The sequence below is a fragment of the Cricetulus griseus genome, chromosome 2 (assembly GCF_003668045.3).
Source record: "Cricetulus griseus strain 17A/GY chromosome 2, alternate assembly CriGri-PICRH-1.0, whole genome shotgun sequence".
Classification (NCBI taxonomy): Eukaryota; Metazoa; Chordata; class Mammalia; order Rodentia; family Cricetidae; genus Cricetulus; species Cricetulus griseus.
In genome coordinates this window covers 29,871,286-29,888,731 of record NC_048595.1, presented here as the reverse complement: position 1 = coordinate 29,888,731, position 17,446 = coordinate 29,871,286, and the positions used below count along the sequence as shown (strand labels likewise).

Genomic DNA, 17,446 nt, shown 5'->3' with positions numbered 1-17,446 from the left:
AAAAACAAAACTAAACAGCAACTCTACCCAAACTAAACATGTCCTTTTCCTGTGGGGCTTAAAGCTAGGTGCCAGAAACATTTGGACTCTCCCAAGGGGTGTATGCAGAGGATCCACCAAACTCATCTCATAGGGAAACTCACAAACAAAAACAAGAAACTTCAACATGTAGTAAAATTCTGGGTGTTTGTTTGTTTGTTTGTTTGTTTGTTTGTTTTTTTCTTAGCACATCTGGGCAAGTGCATCTCGGAGGGAAGCATCTTCAGGCTGCGCTCCCAGGACAGCGGGGAAGGCGCTGGCAAGCTAGGAACTGCAGAGGCCGGGTCATGGCTGCTTCTGGGGACGGAATGTGCCCCATTCTCGCGGCACAGATGGCATCTGCCTGGCCCCGATGGCCGGAACTATGGCGCGTGCGGAGACCACCACAGCTCCCGGACTCCTCAACGCGGAACGACCCGTCCCAGGGCGCAGGTGTTCAGAGACCCCGACATCTCCGCGCGGAGCCCGGCGAGTGCCCTTGAAAGTGGAGGGGGACCCAGGACACCCTTGCTGGCCTCTCCTCGACGCCCACCCCCATACCCACCTCGGGGTCGCACCGGTTGCTACCACCACCCAGCGCTGCAGCAGCGGTACGACCGGCGGACCTGTGTCCGCTCTTGGGGCCGCCCCCGAGCCCTCATTGGTTGGCCCAGGCAGGGGCAGGGCAGAGGAAGAGCACCTAAGTCATGCTCCTGCCACTGGGCGCCCCGGGATCCCCGGGAGCCCACGGTTGCTCTGCCATCCTGCATGCGCGGCGATCGCCTGCTGAGCGCGTGGTGTGCAGTCACTGCGGAGCTGCCAGCTACAGGTGCGAACTCAGGGCATCCTCGGCGCCATCCGGTCCTCGCCGTCGGGGAGTCTCTGGATGCGAGTCCGCTGAGCGTCCGAGATGGCCATGCGTCCTGGGCTCCTCTGGCTGCTGGGCCTGGCTCTGTGCTCTCTAGGCAGTAGCCACGGCCTCCGCCCCCCGTACGTCTTTCCCCAGCGTCGCTTGGGAGTACACGAGCGCCGAGACATGCAGCGAGAGATCTTGGCGGTGCTCGGGCTGCCTGAGCTGCCCCGACCTCGTGCGCCCCCCGCTGCCTCCCGGCAGCCAGCATCCGCGCCCCTTTTCATGTTGGACCTGTACCACGCTATGGCTGATGATGACAACGGGGGCCCCCCTCCACCTCACCTGGGGCGCTCCGACCTGGTTATGAGCTTCGTCAACATGGGTGAGTCTCCGGGTGGCCGCAGTCTCCATGTGGAGAGCACATGGCCGCCTATCTGGGAATGATGTTCCCTGTGTGAGGATCAGTCCTCTAGGAGTGTTAGGTCCCTGGGACAGGGAAACACATGCAGCAAACACACCACTGAGTAATGGTGACTACGGGGTCAGAACTGGAAGGTCTGAGAGCTATCGCATGTTCTCTGGGCCTTCGCTCACCATGGCACCCAGGAATGGGAATCTGGTGATGCCCAGGTCCCCTAGCCCAGGTCCCCGGGAAAACAGACCTTCTTAGGAAGACTGATGAGTAAACAGAGGCTGTGATGCTGTCATTGTGATAAACGCAGCCCTAAAGAGAGGGACAAAGTTCAGTGTAGAAACCTGTGGTCATATCACCGAAGTGACCAGAGCCGACCACGTGCCCTGACGGCAGGTTCTTTCCGTGCAGCAGGAAGCGGGTGGGTGGGGTGCACTGTCAGGTGATGGAGTGAACAGACTCAGACCATGACTGTAGTCTTGTGGGTCTGGGCCCCAGCAGATGGACCTTGGCTTGGCATAGAGTGAGTGTCCAGGCCAGTGAATGACCTAAGGAGAGGTTGTGACACTCTTCAGTCTCCCAAAGTATGGCTTCTTTCTCCAGCTATCTCTTGCCACTTTCTCCTACTAGTCTTAAAGGCACCCCAAAGCCTTTTATCTGCAATCACAAGAATTTCTTTTGGTCAGATCCCTACCTGCTTTGCTTCTTTCTGTCTGTGACAGACAGCCTGGGCTGCAGCAGACACTAAGATGGGTCTGGTGCCAGGCCTTGAGCTCAGAGCAGGAAGACAAAGGACCTTGCCATCACCATCAGTCCCTTGTATCCACTGTGTTTGTTGCTCATCCTACCAAAGGCATGGGGAACAGCCACAGTGTTCACTCCTATTTCCTAGGCAAGGGCAGGGAGACAGTGGCAGCCTGGAAACCACCTGATAAAGGCCCAGGCTGCATGGCTCTGTATCCAGTGCTCAGTTTTTGGCATTCCTTCCAGGGTAAGAGGAACTTTCCAGAGTGTAAAGGGCAGCAGGTTTATGGTGTCATCGGCCACTTGTTTCCTGCCTGAAATTAGGAAAGGGGGACAGCTGAACCTCTAGTCTCCGATCCATAGCTGCTGGTGGCTTAAGTGAGGGAGAGCACATTGGAAGACAAGGCAGTCCTTTGCTAGCACTGAAAGCCCACAGCCAGGAGGTTGGGTACTTAAGACAGACCACATGTGGACTGAGACTGGCTCTCCATCCTCAAGAAGGCTGACCTTGGGTACAAGAATAGAAAAACTGAGGCTAGAGTTGCCCAAGAATGTCCCCAGGGGAGCCTCTGATCAAAATGAGTCACTACCCACCCCATGCCTTACTCCCCTCCCCCAACTTTCTCTCTGGGTCGAGTCATGAACAGCCCTGGTGGGAACTGTTGCTGTGAACGGAGCAGGATCCAATACCACAATGAACCAGTAGAGACATCCTTTGCTCTCGCCAAGCCACACCTTGCTTCCTTCTGGGACTCCTAGTAAATCACGAGAGATGACAAATGGATGAGCAGAAAGCCAGTGGAGGGTAAACCAGGTCCAATCCCTGCTGATCCCTATCCCTGATGCCTGCAGCTTAGCTTTGCATATATGACAAAAAATTTCTCAAGTGAGCTGGTCATGGTGACTTGTGCTTGTAATTCCAGCACTCAGGAGGCTGAGATAGGAATGCTACAGCTTCAAGGCCTGTCGGCATCAAAATAAGGCCCTGTAACACACGTATAAACACAGAAAGAGGGCATAAGGCAGATATTCCCATATGTCTGTGTCTTCTGTGCATTTAAACCCAGAAATGGATTCTAAAAGCTAACCAAAAGCTGTGTGTCCTGTGCTTAGAATTTTCTTCCAGTCCAGAAGATCTTTGGCCTTTCACATTCTTCCATTCGTTCTCGACTCCTAGCAACAGTGTATTAATTATGTGGGAGCCGCTGCTCTATGGACTCAGGTTAAGTAGCTAGCTTTATGGCTAGCCCAGGCCCACACAAGGCATCTAAGGCCACATCCATAGCTATGGATTCCAAAGTGTGTTTCCTACCTTGTCTTGTTTCCCTCCACATTACCGAATGTCCTGACAGGATCTGTGGAATTAACAAGCAGACTTTGTTCTGTGGACGACCCATCAGAGCTGCATTTGCATCCACAGTGCTGCCTCAGGAGAGTGAGGCTCAGAGAAGGCTGGTGATATCCTCAAGGGCACACAGCAGTTCATCGGCACCCTGTGCTTTTGCCCTCCATAAGGCTGCCTCCATCCTCAGCTGGGGGCCTGTCTGTCCCTAGGAGCAGTAAGAGCAACTCTAGTAGACTAAATGTGAATGGATGCTGTAAGCCGAGGATTCTGTTCATAAACTGTTCCTAAGTTCACAGAATTTTCACATGCTCATCCCATAAAATTCAAGCCATCCAAAGTCAGGGGCTTCTATGGGAATCCCAATTTTACTAGCCAGCCACCCAGGGCTTTGTGTAATAAAACAGGCCTGTTTTATTAAAAATCATTTTTTATTTAATTATGTATGCACTATGTGTGCTGCACATTCATGCGTGAGCACACATGTGTACACAGGTGCACATGCTTGGGAGGGCAAAGCTGATGTTCGGTGCCTTCCTCAATTGCCATCACTTTATTTATTGAGATAGGGTGTGTTTCATTACCCAGAGTGCACTGCTTCTACCGGGGTTGGCTAGCCAGCTTGTCCTGAAGATCCCGTCTCTGCTACCGGAGTGCTGGGAAAGCAGACTACCACCTTACCTGCCCAGCTTTTACCTTGGGGGGGGGATCTGAACTTCATCCTCATGCTTCCACAGCAAATCCTTTACCACGGAGCAACTCCCCAGCCTTAGTTTCTGTTCTTATTTTTTTTTTTTTTGCTTGAATTCTATTGAATGAATAGCCCACAATGTATCCATATTAGTTTATTATTAATGGATACTTGGTTCTTTCCAGTTTTGGGTTACTTGAAGAAAATTGCTCTGACCTGGGCCTGGTGGAATGTGCACTTATAGATCCAGTCACTTGGACACTAAGGAAAATGTGTCTCTAGTTTAAGGTTTGCCTGGGAACTTTACTGAGACTTTGAGTTCAAACTTTAGTACCAAAAAAAAAAAAAAAAAAAAAAAAAGCAAAACCATTTCTGAAACTAGCCCCTCTCTCCTGGGACCTTGCCCTTCCTGGGCAAGCACCTCTACCTCTGAACTACACCCCACCATGTGCCACAGCCCCTGTGGGCAGGTGCTCAGGCAGGCTGGCAGAGGGGAAGGAAACAGCCCAGTAGGAGTCAGGGAGCATTGAGCTGCATCAGGCGGGATGGAAGCCAGCCGTCCCCATCTCTGTGACACCAGCAGTGAGCACATCTCTGAGTGTCTCCTGACACCCCCGGTTCCATGAGACCCATCAGGAGGAAGGTGGCTTCAACAGGCAGGCATTCTAGGGTCCTTGTGGACAGAACATGCACCCCAATATGCCACCTGTTGAACTGCAGGTCCACTCATTTTCATGGCTGTGAGTCTGAAAGTCCATGTTAATGGATCTTGAGTTCATGTGTGACCTTGGCATAGAACTCTTTCTGGGCCTCAGTTTCCCCTCTCTGAACTCCAACTCTGAAGACCCCAGTTCTGACCCAAACTGTGCTCACCTTTCCTGCTGAGGGGGATTCCTCCAGGGATGAGTCATAGGATGGAGAGACACATTCAGGCCACCTTCTCCCAGAAGCCTCCTCCCCTCCCTCAGGCAAGAGGGAGCACGTTCTTGAGTTTCTTCTGGAGGAATCGCAGGCTTGATGTGGTGGCCTGTGCGGGTGTTCCCTTTTAATTTGTGGTCTGGAGCCAGCTGAGGACTGGACCAGTAATTATGTTGCAGAGATGCTTATGTAAATGGCCTGTGAAGAAAGTCAGTGCGGAGACTCAGCTGAAAATACTCCAGGAGTGAGCCTGGGTCTCACCACAGCGCCGAGGCTTCTGGTGGGAGAAATTCCTTCCGGTGTAGAATGCACAGGTCACCAACCCCAGAGCCCCACCCTCCTCTGAGGTCCGGCACGAGCCCAGGAGCCTAGCATCTTCTAAGTCTGGTATGGGACCCTCAGCCATTGGTACTAGCAGTATAGGACAGTCATGCCCAGCCCCTCTTCCTCAGGGTCTGGGGTCCTGTCCCCACCCTCAAAGTCCCCACCAGGAAAAGAAGCAAATCCCACAGTAAGTGCAGACATTAGTAGCCTCTGGTGGAAACTCACTGTGACATGGTTGTCAAACAGACCAGTCCCTCAGCCGCCCCCAGCCATTCCCCCCCCCCGTGTGAGTGATGGAAACTAAGCCATGGGGAAGAACAGACATTCACTCTCTCTGTCCCCAGAACACAGTGACTTGATGAGCAGGCTGCCGCAAGCCATCCATCAATCTGCCACGTTCAGTTACTGCCCTGAAGAACTCACGATCTAGAGGGGACACAACACACTGACACAGGGGGGCAGACCACAGCCTTGTCATACTCCACCACTGGGGAAGGAACTCAAGCAGGGTAGGAACCTGCAACAAGCTGCTTACTGGCTTGCTCATGGTGGCTTGCTCAGCCTGCTTTCTTATACAACTCAGGACTGCCTGCTGAGGGGTGGCACCATACACAGTGGGCTGGGTCCTTCCTTATCAATCATGAATCCATACAGTACGCTACAGGGTTTCCTACACTTCAGTCTTATGGTGGCATTGTCTCAGTTATGCTTCTCTCTTCTCAGATAACCACAGCTTGTGTCAGAATGACACAAAACTAGCCAGCACAGTTGCTTGTGGAACCAAGCATAGCTTTCTCTGCGCCCAGGGCATTGCGTTTTGCATGTCTTCCATGGTTTTGCCCATCATATCTGGGATTCTTGCACAGAATAGTCAATTCCATCCATTTTGCAAAATGCCTTTACAAGCATTGCTGTCTGGTTGTTTTTTTTTTTTTTTTTTTTTTTTTTTTTTTTTTTTTTTTTTTTTTTTTTTTTTGAGACAGGGTTTCTCTATATTGATTTCGAGGTTGTCTTAGAACTTGCTCTGTAGACCAGGCTGGTCTCAAACTCATAGAGATCTGCCTGCCTCTGCCTCCCAAGTGCTGGGATTAAAGGCGTGCACCACCAATGCCCGGCCCGTTCTGCATGTCTTACCTGTTGACAGTTACCTGTCTGATCTTACCTGTTACTTTTTCAAAGGCCCTATTGACCCTATGGAACACATCCAACCGATGTCCATCATTCTTGAACCCAGGACCCCTTCTATTCTTCTATTTCTTAATACCACCTACGAAGAAATGACAATTCCTAGTTGGCTTTTGGGGGGAGCAGTGGGTGGTGATGGTGTGGGATCAAACCTTATACCCCACACATTTACAAGATTTTTTAAATCATCACATTCTATCTCCTCCTCCTCCTCTTCTCTTCTTTCTTCTTCTTTTCTTTTTTCTTTTTGGACAGGGTCTCAGTATGTAGCCCTGGCAGCCCTGAAATTCACTATGTAAACTAGGCTGGCTTGAACTCACAGACATCTGTCTGCCTCTGCTTCTTGAGTGCTGGGATGAAAGGCATGAACCACCACCGCCTGGCCCTTCTTGTTTTTTAAACCCCATAGAGCTGAGCTTAACTGTCTTGTTCACTTCGGTGTTCCCACCACCTATGACAGCTGTGCAGAAATGAGCAAAGAACTACGTCTGTTAGAGAAAGACAGTGCAAACCTGGCTCTGATTGTAAAACTTCAAAGACACGCTGAGGTGTAGTGGGACTCTATCCTTCCTACCCTGGTCTGGGGCTGGCGCCTCCTTCTTACCTCTATAGAGGCAAACCGATTACCCAGTCCACCCCAGCCCTGCTGTGTGCCAGTCATTGCTGGATGAGGTCCGCACAGAAAGACAGGAAGTTGTCTTTGGGTTTGCTCTGGTGCTTTCTAGAACCTGGCTTGTGGTTAGCAGGTCCAGTAGCCACAGAGGGAATTTTAAAGAATTGAAGATGCATAATTAAAATCTCTGTTAGGTTTGGGGAAGACACTGGGCTGCTTCAATCCCTGCTTGCTGGATTTTTGGCATTTGAAATTGATAGGAGGGGTTGGGTAGGGGTAGCACACTCTTAATCTCAGCACTCAGGAGGCACAGGCAGGCAGATCTCTGTGAATTTGAGGCCAGCCTGGTCTACAGAGACCAGAGCCTGGTAGACAGAAAGGACTACATGGGGAAAGCCTGTCCTTAAAAACAACAACAACAACAAAAAAAACCAAACTGGGTGTTGGTGGCACACATCTTTAATCCCAGCACTCGGGAGGCAGAGGCAGGCGGATCTTGGTTCTGCCCAGCCTGGTCTCCAGAGCGAGTTCCAGGACAGGCTCCAAAGCAATACAGAGAAACCCTGTCTCGAAGAAACCAAAACTGAAAACAAACAAACAAACAAAAAACCCAAAACAAACAAACATAAAAACCAAATAAATAAAAGAAAGTGAAAGGTCCCTCTATTCTTCTCTGGGCAATTCTGTGCATCTGAGCAAATGTTGGGTTTGTTCTTCAGGTCTGGCCTTCACCCTGATTGCTGTACCCACCCTGGGTCTCACCTCAGATGTCACCCCCATCCTATCCTCCCCTCTCATTCATGGGGTCTGGTAGTTGGGCTCTAAGAATATGTGGCCTTCACTGGTCAGGGCACACCATTGTCCCTGGGCTCCAGCTTACTGCAGAACTGTCCCCACTTAACCCATTGCTACACACACACTGATGGTCTGTAGGCAACAAACCCTCCAGTGTACACCATCTCCTAGAGTACCTGTTGAGACTACATCCCATCCTCCAAAGACTGCTGAAAGCTCACCTTCTCCACGAAGCCTGTTTAGATCCCAAAACATAGTGGGACACTCTTCAGCACTTGATGGCCTGTCCAGGAGTTTGTCATCCTACTTTTGGTATTCCTTCTTCCTTCTGTTCTTCCACTTTCCTTCTGTACCCAAGAGGAAATGTGGGCCCTTAAACCCCTCAGTGCCAGCACTGGTTGGCCCCTCCCTCCCTTTCCTAAGGTCCTTCTGTTGCTGATCTTGTAATGTGGCCTGCGCTCTGCACATCTCTCTCCCAGGACACTGAGGAAAACTCACACAGAACAGCCCAGATCAGCTGACAGATCTGACTCCCCCACCAACCCTCTCATTAAGGACAGGCTCTGGAGTCCTCTGTCCCACTGGAATTCAGACAATTATGTCCCTGTAGTCAGAGTTTTCCCCTGGAACTATGGTGATTTTCTGCCTTGGGACCAATGTCCATCTCACTGTTGACCTCGGAGCTCTGAGAGGAGGCACTGTGATTCATTGCTGGGTCCAGGAGCTGCAGAGCACTTGCTGAGTTTCCCACTACACACCTCCTGGGGCCTGGAGTCTGCCCAGAGCAGACCACAAGCTGTGTGTAGAGCAGGAGCAGGCTCCACCCAGGCAGCTCTTACTCTGAGCACAAGCCATGTTGGTTCCTGGTAACCACCCCACTCCTACTCTGTCTTCCAGTGGAGCATGACCATACCCTGGACTACCAGGAGCCACACTGGAAGGAATTTCTCTTTGACCTGACCCAGATCCCTGCTGGGGAGGCTGTCACAGCTGCTGAGTTCCGGATATATAAAGAGCCCAGCACCCACCCACTCAACACAACCCTCCATGTCAGCATGTTCGAGGTGGTTCAGGAGCACTCCAACAGGTACCTTCTCTCTGCCAGGGTGCCCACCCCACCTCATGCTCTCATGATCTAGGCTCTGGCAGGGCCTGTCCAGAGGGTGCATTTCCAAGAAAAGAAAGGGGCACCTGCTGGGAGAGGCACCTCAGACATGAGAATGGTGCTTGGCTTGAACTCCCTGCCCTGCCAGTGACTGTGGAGCCATCAATAGGTCACAGCACTGAGCCATGGAGCCAGTGTCCCCACCAGCACACGGACACAGTAAAATGTCAGGGGTTGGTTATCTATGGAATGTGGAGGCTCTGTGTGACCTAAGGAGGTCAGTCCAGAGCCAGGCAGGGAAGGGGCTCTGAAACTGATCCCCAGGGCAGGCACAAGATACAGGCAGGTGTGCCAACCTCAGCCTTGGTTAATTGTTCTTTCATGTCCACAGGGAGTCTGACTTGTTCTTTTTGGATCTTCAGACGCTCCGATCTGGGGACGAGGGCTGGCTGGTGCTGGACATCACTGCAGCCAGTGACCACTGGTTGCTGAACCATAACAAGGACCTGGGACTCCGCCTCTATGTGGAAACCGAGGATGGTGAGGCTCCAGGCCTTAGCAGGGAGCTGCCCTGGGGGTCTTGGGAGGTGGTTCCAGCAGAGGCTGCCTGCCTAGTACACAGAGCCCTCTCCCTGGGCCATGTTTGGCCTTTCTTGAGAACTTGGTTGGTAGAGTGGTGAGGCCCTGGATTGGGGAGGCCCCAGCAAGGCTGCCTTCCTGCTCCTTCTAATAGCAACTGACCTCCTGAGAGCCAGCTCTGGTATCCTTTGCGGGAGGTGGGGTCCGGGGGCGGAGGGGAGGGGGGGCCGCGGGGAGTGGGGGGGCGGGAGTGAGGTGGGGGGCGCGGGAGTGAGGTGGGGGGGCGCGGGGAGTGAGGTGGGGGGCCGCGGGGATGAGGTGGGGGGCCGCGGGGAGTGAGGTGCGGGGGCCGCGGGAGTGAGGTGGGGGGGCCGCGGGGAGTGAGGTGGGGGGGACTTCTCCATGGGCAGCAGGCTCCACTCTGAGAGGTTCTGTACTAGGAAGGAGGGGTGGGGGATCTGCACCCCACGTTCTGAGTGTTGTAACTCAGTATCTGAGTCTCAGTTTCCTGGTCTACACAGGTTTATAGTCACTGATTCACTCACAGGGTTTTTGTGGGACATTTCCTTTATGTCGGGTAGTGAGGACTGAAAGGGCAGCAGGGCGGAAGAGAGGCCTGTCTGGGGTCCAGCAAAAGGCTGGAAGGATAGCTTGGAAGGAGAAGGGCAGAAAGGTGTCAAGGGTCACTCTGAGTTAGGGAAAACTGGCAAGGTACTTGGAGAGTTTAGAGCAGTGGGTGACAGAAGTGACTGTGGCTTTAAAAGACCTAGCTAACTTCAGGCCCCCAAGGAGGGGGATCCTAACCCTGGCCCCAAGTGCACTCTCCTGGGTACCACAGGGCAAAGCGCTGGCAGCCAGTTGTCAGCAGCATTACCAAGGGTTTCCAGTGCCTGTCCTCAGGGTGAGACCCATAGCAATGCTGGTCGGTGTCCTCCCTGCTCTGTGACGCAACGCAGAGGTGGCATGCTGCAGTCTTACAGGGTGCACCTCTCTGTCCGGGTCCTGGGAGCCCTGTGGCCCATGGAAGATGGCAGCGCTGAGGCTTCTGGCGTGGGCGCTCCCGCGCAGGGTCTCTGCTCGCAGCCCACGGCCCGCATTGCCGCACTACCTTGCCCTCCGCTTTGCTAGCGACCGCTGCAGCCACCGCAGTGGACGGGTCTACTTCTACACCGATCCGGTGAAGGCGCTGGAGGGCGTCAAGGATGGGTCGACCGTCATGCTCGGGGGTTTTGGGCTGTGTGGCATCCCCGAGAACCTGATCGCTGCGCTGAAGACCAAGGGCGTCAAGGACCTGAAGATCGTCAGCAGCAATGTGGGCGTGGATGACTTCGGCCTGGGCATCTTGCTGGCCTCCAAGCAGGTCAAGCGCGTGGTGTGCTCGTATCTGGGGGAGAACCAGCTGTGCGAGCAGCTTTACCTGGCGGGCGAGCTGGACCTGGAGATGACTCCGCAGGGCACCCTGGCCGAGCGCATCCGCGCAGGTGGCGCCGGCGTGCCCGCCTTCTACACGCCTACGGGCTACGGCACGCTGGTGCAGGAAGGGGGCGCCCCGATCCGGTACTCGCCCAATGGCCACCTGGTCACCCTGAGCCAGCCGCGGGAGGTGCGCGAGTTCCAGGGCCGCCACTACCTGCTGGAGCATGCCATCCGCGCCGACTTCGCCCTGATCAAGGGCTGGAAGGCCGACCGCTCAGGCAACGTGATATTCCGGGGCAGCGCGTTCAACTTCAACGTGCCCATGTGCAAGGCCGCGGACATCTCGGTGGTGGAGGTGGAGGAGATCGTGGACGTGGGCTCTTTCCGCCCGGAGGACATCCACGTCCCCAACATCTACGTGGACCGCGTGATCAAGGGGCCGAAGTTCGAGAAGCGCATTGAGCGCCTGACTACGCGCGACAGTACACCAGCGACTATGAGCAAGCAACAGGAATCCTCCAGGACGCGCATCATCAAGCGCGCAGCTCTCGAGTTTGAGGACGGCATGTATGCCAACCTGGGCATCGGGATCCCTCTCCTGGCCAGCAACTTCATCAGCCCCAAGATGAAGGTATACCTGCACAGTGAAAATGGGATCCTGGGCTTGGGCCCGTTCCCCTCGAAAAATGAAGTGGACGCCGACATCATCAACGCGGGCAAGCAGACGGTGACCGTGATTCCCGGGGGCTGTTTCTTCGCCAGCGATGACTCTTTTGCCATGATCCGCGGGGGACACATCCAACTGACCATGCTCGGTGCCATGCAGGTTTCCAAATACGGTGACCTGGCCAACTGGATGGTGCCAGGCCAGAAGGTGAAGGGCATGGGCGGGGCCATGGACTTGGTGTCGGGTGACAAGACCAAAGTGGTGGTCACCATGGAGCATTGCACCAAGAAAAAGCAGCCCAAAATCTTGGAGAAATGCACCATGCCGCTGACCGGCAAGCGCTGCGTGAACCTCATCATCACCGAAAAGGCCGTGTTTGACGTGGACCCGAAGAAGGGGCTGACGCTGGTGGAGCTGTGGGAGGGCTCGTCACTGGATGAGGTCAAGGCCACCACAGGCTGTGCCTTTAAAGTGTCCCCCGACCTTAAGCCCATGCAGCAGATCAAACCTGATGCTTGAGGAGTTCTGACCCCTCCCTCCAGGGCTGATTTGTGACCATTGGCTTCCAGCTGCCAGATGGTATCTTCTCAAGAGCCGAGTGATTTTAATTAAAAACCCCAAGCTGAGCCTGTGTGTCTGGTGCCTAACTAAAGCCCTGCACTAAAACAATCAAGGACACTGGTTCCGTGGCTCCAGATCATCCCCTGACAGGTGTCAACACCAGTGCTGCTGCTCCTAACTGAATCATGAGGCCTGAAGACAAGGGGCGGGGGGCAGGAACAAATCCAGAGTTCACCTGGTGCCATTTACTGCTGCACAAGATGCAGACCTGTGGGTCTGTGAGCAGGAGGAACTCTGGCTTCTCTTCCTGGGCCCTGGTTTCTGCTCCTAATTTTGTTTCTCCGAATCTGCCCCCACCCGACTTCCTCCGGGAAGCTGCATAGGTGTTCCGAGAAGGGAGGCAGGCAGGCAGGCCTGTCGCCTTTAGGATGGGACTGAGGGAAGATGGTTGGTGCTGGTACTCCACCTGGAAAACCCGCTGTACTTTAGCAGTTCCGGCATGTGTCCACAGAGGCCTGGGCTCAGCATGGGTGGTCTAGAATCTAATCATTGCCATGGATGGATTCTCACCTAGTAAACTGCAGTGTCTCCTGTTGTCCCTACAGTACTGACATTCTGTTCTGGAAGTCCAGCTGGCCTCCCTTCCTAACCCCAATGTGGCAGCTCTGGGGTCTGTCATTCTGAGTCTCAGGGTGAAAAGTGAAAAAAGTTAAGAGGTGTGTGTGTGTGTGTGTGTGTGTGTGTGTGTGTGTTCATCATGTGTGCATGTTTATGTGAGTGTGTATATGTGTGTGTGTGTGTTCGTGCCCTGAGAAAGCACCCCTACCATGCTTTTCTGTCAGAGCTGGAAAGCCTGGTGGCCTTCCACCAGATAGGGTCCTATGTGATGATAGTGACAAGGAGCAGAGCTGGGAGGGAAGGTGCACTCGGTTTGGACATGAGCAGCTTCTCTGGGTCTATCAGATACAGGACTGTGAAAGAGCAGCTTCAATCCCCATGGGCTTCTGCCCACCTCACCCAGTCTCTGCCTTGTCTGGGCAGGGCAGTTGTTTGGCTCTGCAGCTGCTTGGTCCAGGCCTTGAACAGTTGATGCCATCTCTGGGTCTTAGCTTGTGCGCCTGTAAAATGGGAACCTTGGTTTAGCTGCATCCATGGGCTCTCAGTCCAGCTCACCTTGCCCTGAGAGCCTCCAGAGGTCCCCAGCACCCATGCAGGCTGGCTTTGCACTCTACAATGCTCTTCATTACACAAGACCAGTGACATGACAGAAAAACAAATGTGGCTGGACCTGGGCCTTTGCATTTCTCAGAAGCCAGGGCTCTGGGACTCCACAGTAAGTAGCAGGGACACAGGGCCTGTTCTGGGTCCAAGCCTGCCCCTTGTGTCACTTGTAGGGCCTGACACTGTGGCTTTCACTGCCCTTCCTGCTGCCAGCTGCTCCATCCTCCCAGTGACTTCCTGCTTCAATTTCCTGTCTGTTTCCCAACTTTATGGTCTCCTTTGTTGTTGTTGTTGTTAATAACCCAGGTCCTGTTCCTGCTGCCCATCCACACACACATGGATTGTGGGGGTGAGTGGGGGGGCATCCTCTACAGTGCAGGCAACCTCCCGGCAGACAGACCTTCGGGGTTTTGGTGTTTTCTCATTTGTTTGTTTTTTGAAGGACAGGTTTTCATATAGCCCACGCAGGCCACCAGCTCGTTGTGTAACAGAAGATAATTTTGAACCCCTCTTCTTCCCACCTCTACCTTCTGAATGTTTACAGGCTGAGTCACCACGGCTTGGGTTACAGTGAGGACCAACTAAGGAAATTAATGACTGCCCAGATTAATGTTTTCCATCTGTCAGGTTATCACCAGTAGGAATGCCTGTGGCTACTGAGGTGCCTGTCCCTGCCACGGCAGACCTGCTGGCCAAAGTGCTTGGGATGGCCACCAGAGGAGGAAACTGAGGTTCATGGTGCCTTGCCACCACCACCAAGTCTCTCTCTCCCTCCCCTCCCTCCCTCCCCGCCCCCTCTTCTCTGTCTCTCCCAGGGCACAGCATGGATCCTGGCCTGGCTGGTCTGCTGGGACAACAGGCACCACGATCTAGACAGCCTTTCATGGTTGGCTTCTTCAGGGCTAGCCAGAGACCTGTTCGGACCCCTCAGTCAGTGAGGCCACTGAAGAAGAAGAGGCAGCTAAATAAAACCATCCAGATGCAGCATGCCAGCAAACATGCAGGAATCTTTGGTGAGGGCCTGGGTGGGATCTGAGGCTTCCCTTACATGTTCAATTCTTCTAGTCTGTCAGCCAGGTCCTTTTAGAGCCCCTTGACCTTTGGCTGTTCCTGGCAGGCGGGGGGGGGGGGGCTGCAGTCAAGAGTCTGCAGAGGAAAGCAGAAGCCATGTATGCCCAAAGCCACCTGCTGAACACAGCCGCACCCTGTGGTCATGGGGAGCCACTGAGGACTGCTGAGCTGGGATCCAGAAGTAGAACTTGTGATTCCAATGGTTTAGTTTCCTGTTGTCCTTCGTTTGTAAATGTGCCTGTCATATCTCCCCCACACTGGGAGTACCCACGGCAACTCCATAGAGCAGGACCCCTGAGCAGACTTTGCACCTTTTTGTCCCCCACAGATGAAGGTCACGGCTCCCGAGGAAGAGATGTTTGCCGTAGGCATGAGCTCTATGTCAGCTTCCGGGACCTCGGCTGGCTGGTAATTTCTGCCTCTCCTCCCTGAATGCCACCTGCAGAGCCTGGTGTCTCCAGGGTGGGGGTGGAGATACTGTGCCTTTAACTGCGCATAAAAACTGTGGAGGCAACCTGAGCCCTCTGCCCAGTAAACTGTCAACAGGGAAACTGAGGCTGGGTGGGCAGGGCCTTTGGGCTCTTCCTGCTACAGCTGCAGAAGGAACGGGGGCAGCTGTGGAGGAGACAGCAGAGGATGAGGTGTGGAGGACTGAGCTGGGGTCTAGCCCTGCCTGCTGAGGGTGGCTGAGGGGATGAGGGTTCACAGCCCCAGGTTATCCTGTGTCTATGGAAGGACACTGCTGTGACTCCTTTTCCCACCCACAGGACTCGGTCATTGCCCCCCAGGGCTACCCAGCCTATTACTGTGCTGGAGAGTGCAACTACCCGATGGACTACTCCATGAACTCTACCAATCATGCCAACATGCAGGCCCTGGTCAGTATCACAGTGGCCTTCTTGGGACCTGAGGGACTGGTCAGGCCTGGGGGTGGAAAGAACAATGGCAAAAGGAACTTTCCCTGCAGACTCTGCCATTGTTTTCAGTCCCTTAGTAACACTGTTGCTCACATGGGTGTCAGACAGACAGACACCTGAGCACACAGACATTACACATGCACAGGTGGGAACCTGTGGACCAACATATTGCAGCCTCTGAAGTCAGACTGAGGCGTGCACATATAGACAGGGGCCCACTGGGGGCCTTCATGACCCGTGTTTCCTGGTAGATCTGGCCTCCGTGATGTTCTCAACCATCCTGCCCAGCAGGGTGACTCATGAACCCTCAACTTAGTGGCCTTGGCTCCTCCTGGGCCTGCTCCCCACTTCTTCCCTGGCTGTCTGTTCTCTCAGGTTGTAGTACTAATGAGCCACAGACTGGGACACTCAGTGATGGAAGAAGTTGCGAGCAGGAAGGCAGCTGCAACTGCCTACTGCCATATATTTGTGCTTGTAGAGCCTGGTGTTGAGCCTGATTCTTTCGAGAACATTTTGTCTGGAATCTTAGCACCCAGTGGCCTTGGCCTTGTGTTTACCTAATAGATGCACTAGAGCAGTGATTCTTTTTTTTTTTATTATTATTAGTTCTAGTTAGGGAACAAGCTTATTTCAAGTCCCTTCTCCCTCTCCCTCCCCTCACCCCCAAACTTCCTCCCCCACCCCCAGCCCACCCCCCACCTAGAGCAGTGATTCTTAACCTGTGGGTCACAGCCCCTCAGGGTTTCAATATCAGATACCCTGTGTATCAGATATTCACAATTTCTAACAGTAACAAAATTACAGTATAAAGGAGCGACAAAATAACTGTATGGTTGGGCCATCACATCATGAGGAACTGTATTAAAGGGTCACAGCATTAGGAAGGCTGAGAACCGCTGTGCTAGCGTGAGCATCATGACTTCACAAGAGCTGCTTTGAGCCATTATTAAGGTGGCCTTTCTCAAAGGGCACTGGTGTTTGCTGGATGTCTAGAGCCACTGTCTGGGGAGAATCGCGGCCTGATGGAGGCATGTGCATACTTTAAAGAGGGGAGAAGGATCGGATTGGCACTTGTTTCAAGCTCAGTGACACCGTCAAAACAGCCATGGGGACTCCACATAGTCTGTTTCTCACCTGCAAAAATAGCCTTGCCTCACAAGTTGGGTTGAGCTACATCAAGAAAGGGAAAGAGCCCTTGAACTTACTACACACGTTCCATAAACATTTCTAGTTCAGTCTGCAGAAAGAGATTGCCCCTTCCGCAGCTTATGCCTACCTGGTTGGGATGTGGTAAAGCACAGAGCAATTCTGGGCAGTGAGGCCCCGCAGGGTGCCCCATGGCACCCGGTGCCCCCGCAGTAAGTTTGAGTCTCGGCAGAAGTGGATGTGACCATGGACCAGGGGCTGAGAGTGCCAAAGCGCTTATGTATCAGTCCCTCCAAGCCATGTGCCTGGGCTGTTTTAAGGGCACTGGGCAGGGCAAATGTGCTGCAGCAGAGAATGGTCTTGGGCTGGTCAAAGGGGTTAAAATCTTCTAGAAGGGTAGGGGTGGGAACAGGGACCATCAGGCTCATGTCCTATTTGCATCCCCTCTCTACCAGATACACGTGATGAAGCCAGATGTCGTTCCCAAGGTATGCTGTGTGCCAACCGAGCTGAGTCCCATTTCTGTGCTCTACTATGACAGAAGCAACAATGTCATCCTGCGCAAGGAGCGTAACATGGTAGTCCAGGCCTGTGGCTGCCACTGAGTAATCAGCCTGCTGCCATCGCCCCATTTATCTGGTCAGCCCCTCTGACCAGGAAACAAATAAACCCTATCAGATCCAAGGCTAAGGTGGAAGGTAGGATTTTCAACTTTTACGTCCATGTTCTCCCCTCTTTCACAGGCGTGGTCCTCTCCTGGTCCCTCTGTCTCCTGGTACCTCTGCCCAAGGGTGGTAAGATAGACCTGGTTACAACCCTGGTGACCTGAGCCCTCAAGGCAGCAGCCCACCTCTACCCCTCCCCCAGG

The 17,446-nt window shown here is 53.6% G+C and overlaps 2 protein-coding genes across 2 annotated transcripts; both read left to right on the top strand.

Moving 5' to 3' along the window:
* Positions 1-752: 752 nt before the first annotated feature.
* On the top strand, positions 753-17,263 carry LOC100773147 (bone morphogenetic protein 8B). Its single transcript, XM_035439646.1, has 7 exons — positions 753-1,253; positions 8,793-8,982; positions 9,392-9,540; positions 14,260-14,457; positions 14,844-14,923; positions 15,283-15,393; positions 17,034-17,263. Exons 1-7 carry the CDS (start codon positions 929-931, stop codon positions 17,181-17,183), a joined length of 1,203 nt encoding a protein of 400 aa, XP_035295537.1. The 5' UTR covers positions 753-928; the 3' UTR covers positions 17,184-17,263.
* On the top strand, positions 10,003-14,228 carry LOC113833845 (succinyl-CoA:3-ketoacid coenzyme A transferase 2A, mitochondrial-like). The gene has a single exon (XM_027399178.2). The coding sequence runs from the start codon at positions 10,607-10,609 to the stop codon at positions 12,179-12,181; it is 1,575 nt and encodes a 524-aa protein (XP_027254979.1). The 5' UTR covers positions 10,003-10,606; the 3' UTR covers positions 12,182-14,228.
* Positions 17,264-17,446: the final 183 nt, after the last annotated feature.

Excerpts from the sequence above, each read along its gene's own strand:
- LOC100773147 (XM_035439646.1), top strand. The coding sequence starts at position 929 with ATGGCCATGCGTCCTGGGCTCCTCTGGCTGCTGGGCCTGGCTCTGTGC. Across the intron at positions 1,254-8,792 it reads TATGAGCTTCGTCAACATGG|TGGAGCATGACCATACCCTG; the intron begins GTGAGTCTCCGG and ends TCTGTCTTCCAG. Across the intron at positions 8,983-9,391 it reads GTTCAGGAGCACTCCAACAG|GGAGTCTGACTTGTTCTTTT; the intron begins GTACCTTCTCTC and ends TCATGTCCACAG.
- LOC113833845 (XM_027399178.2), top strand. The coding sequence starts at position 10,607 with ATGGCAGCGCTGAGGCTTCTGGCGTGGGCGCTCCCGCGCAGGGTCTCT.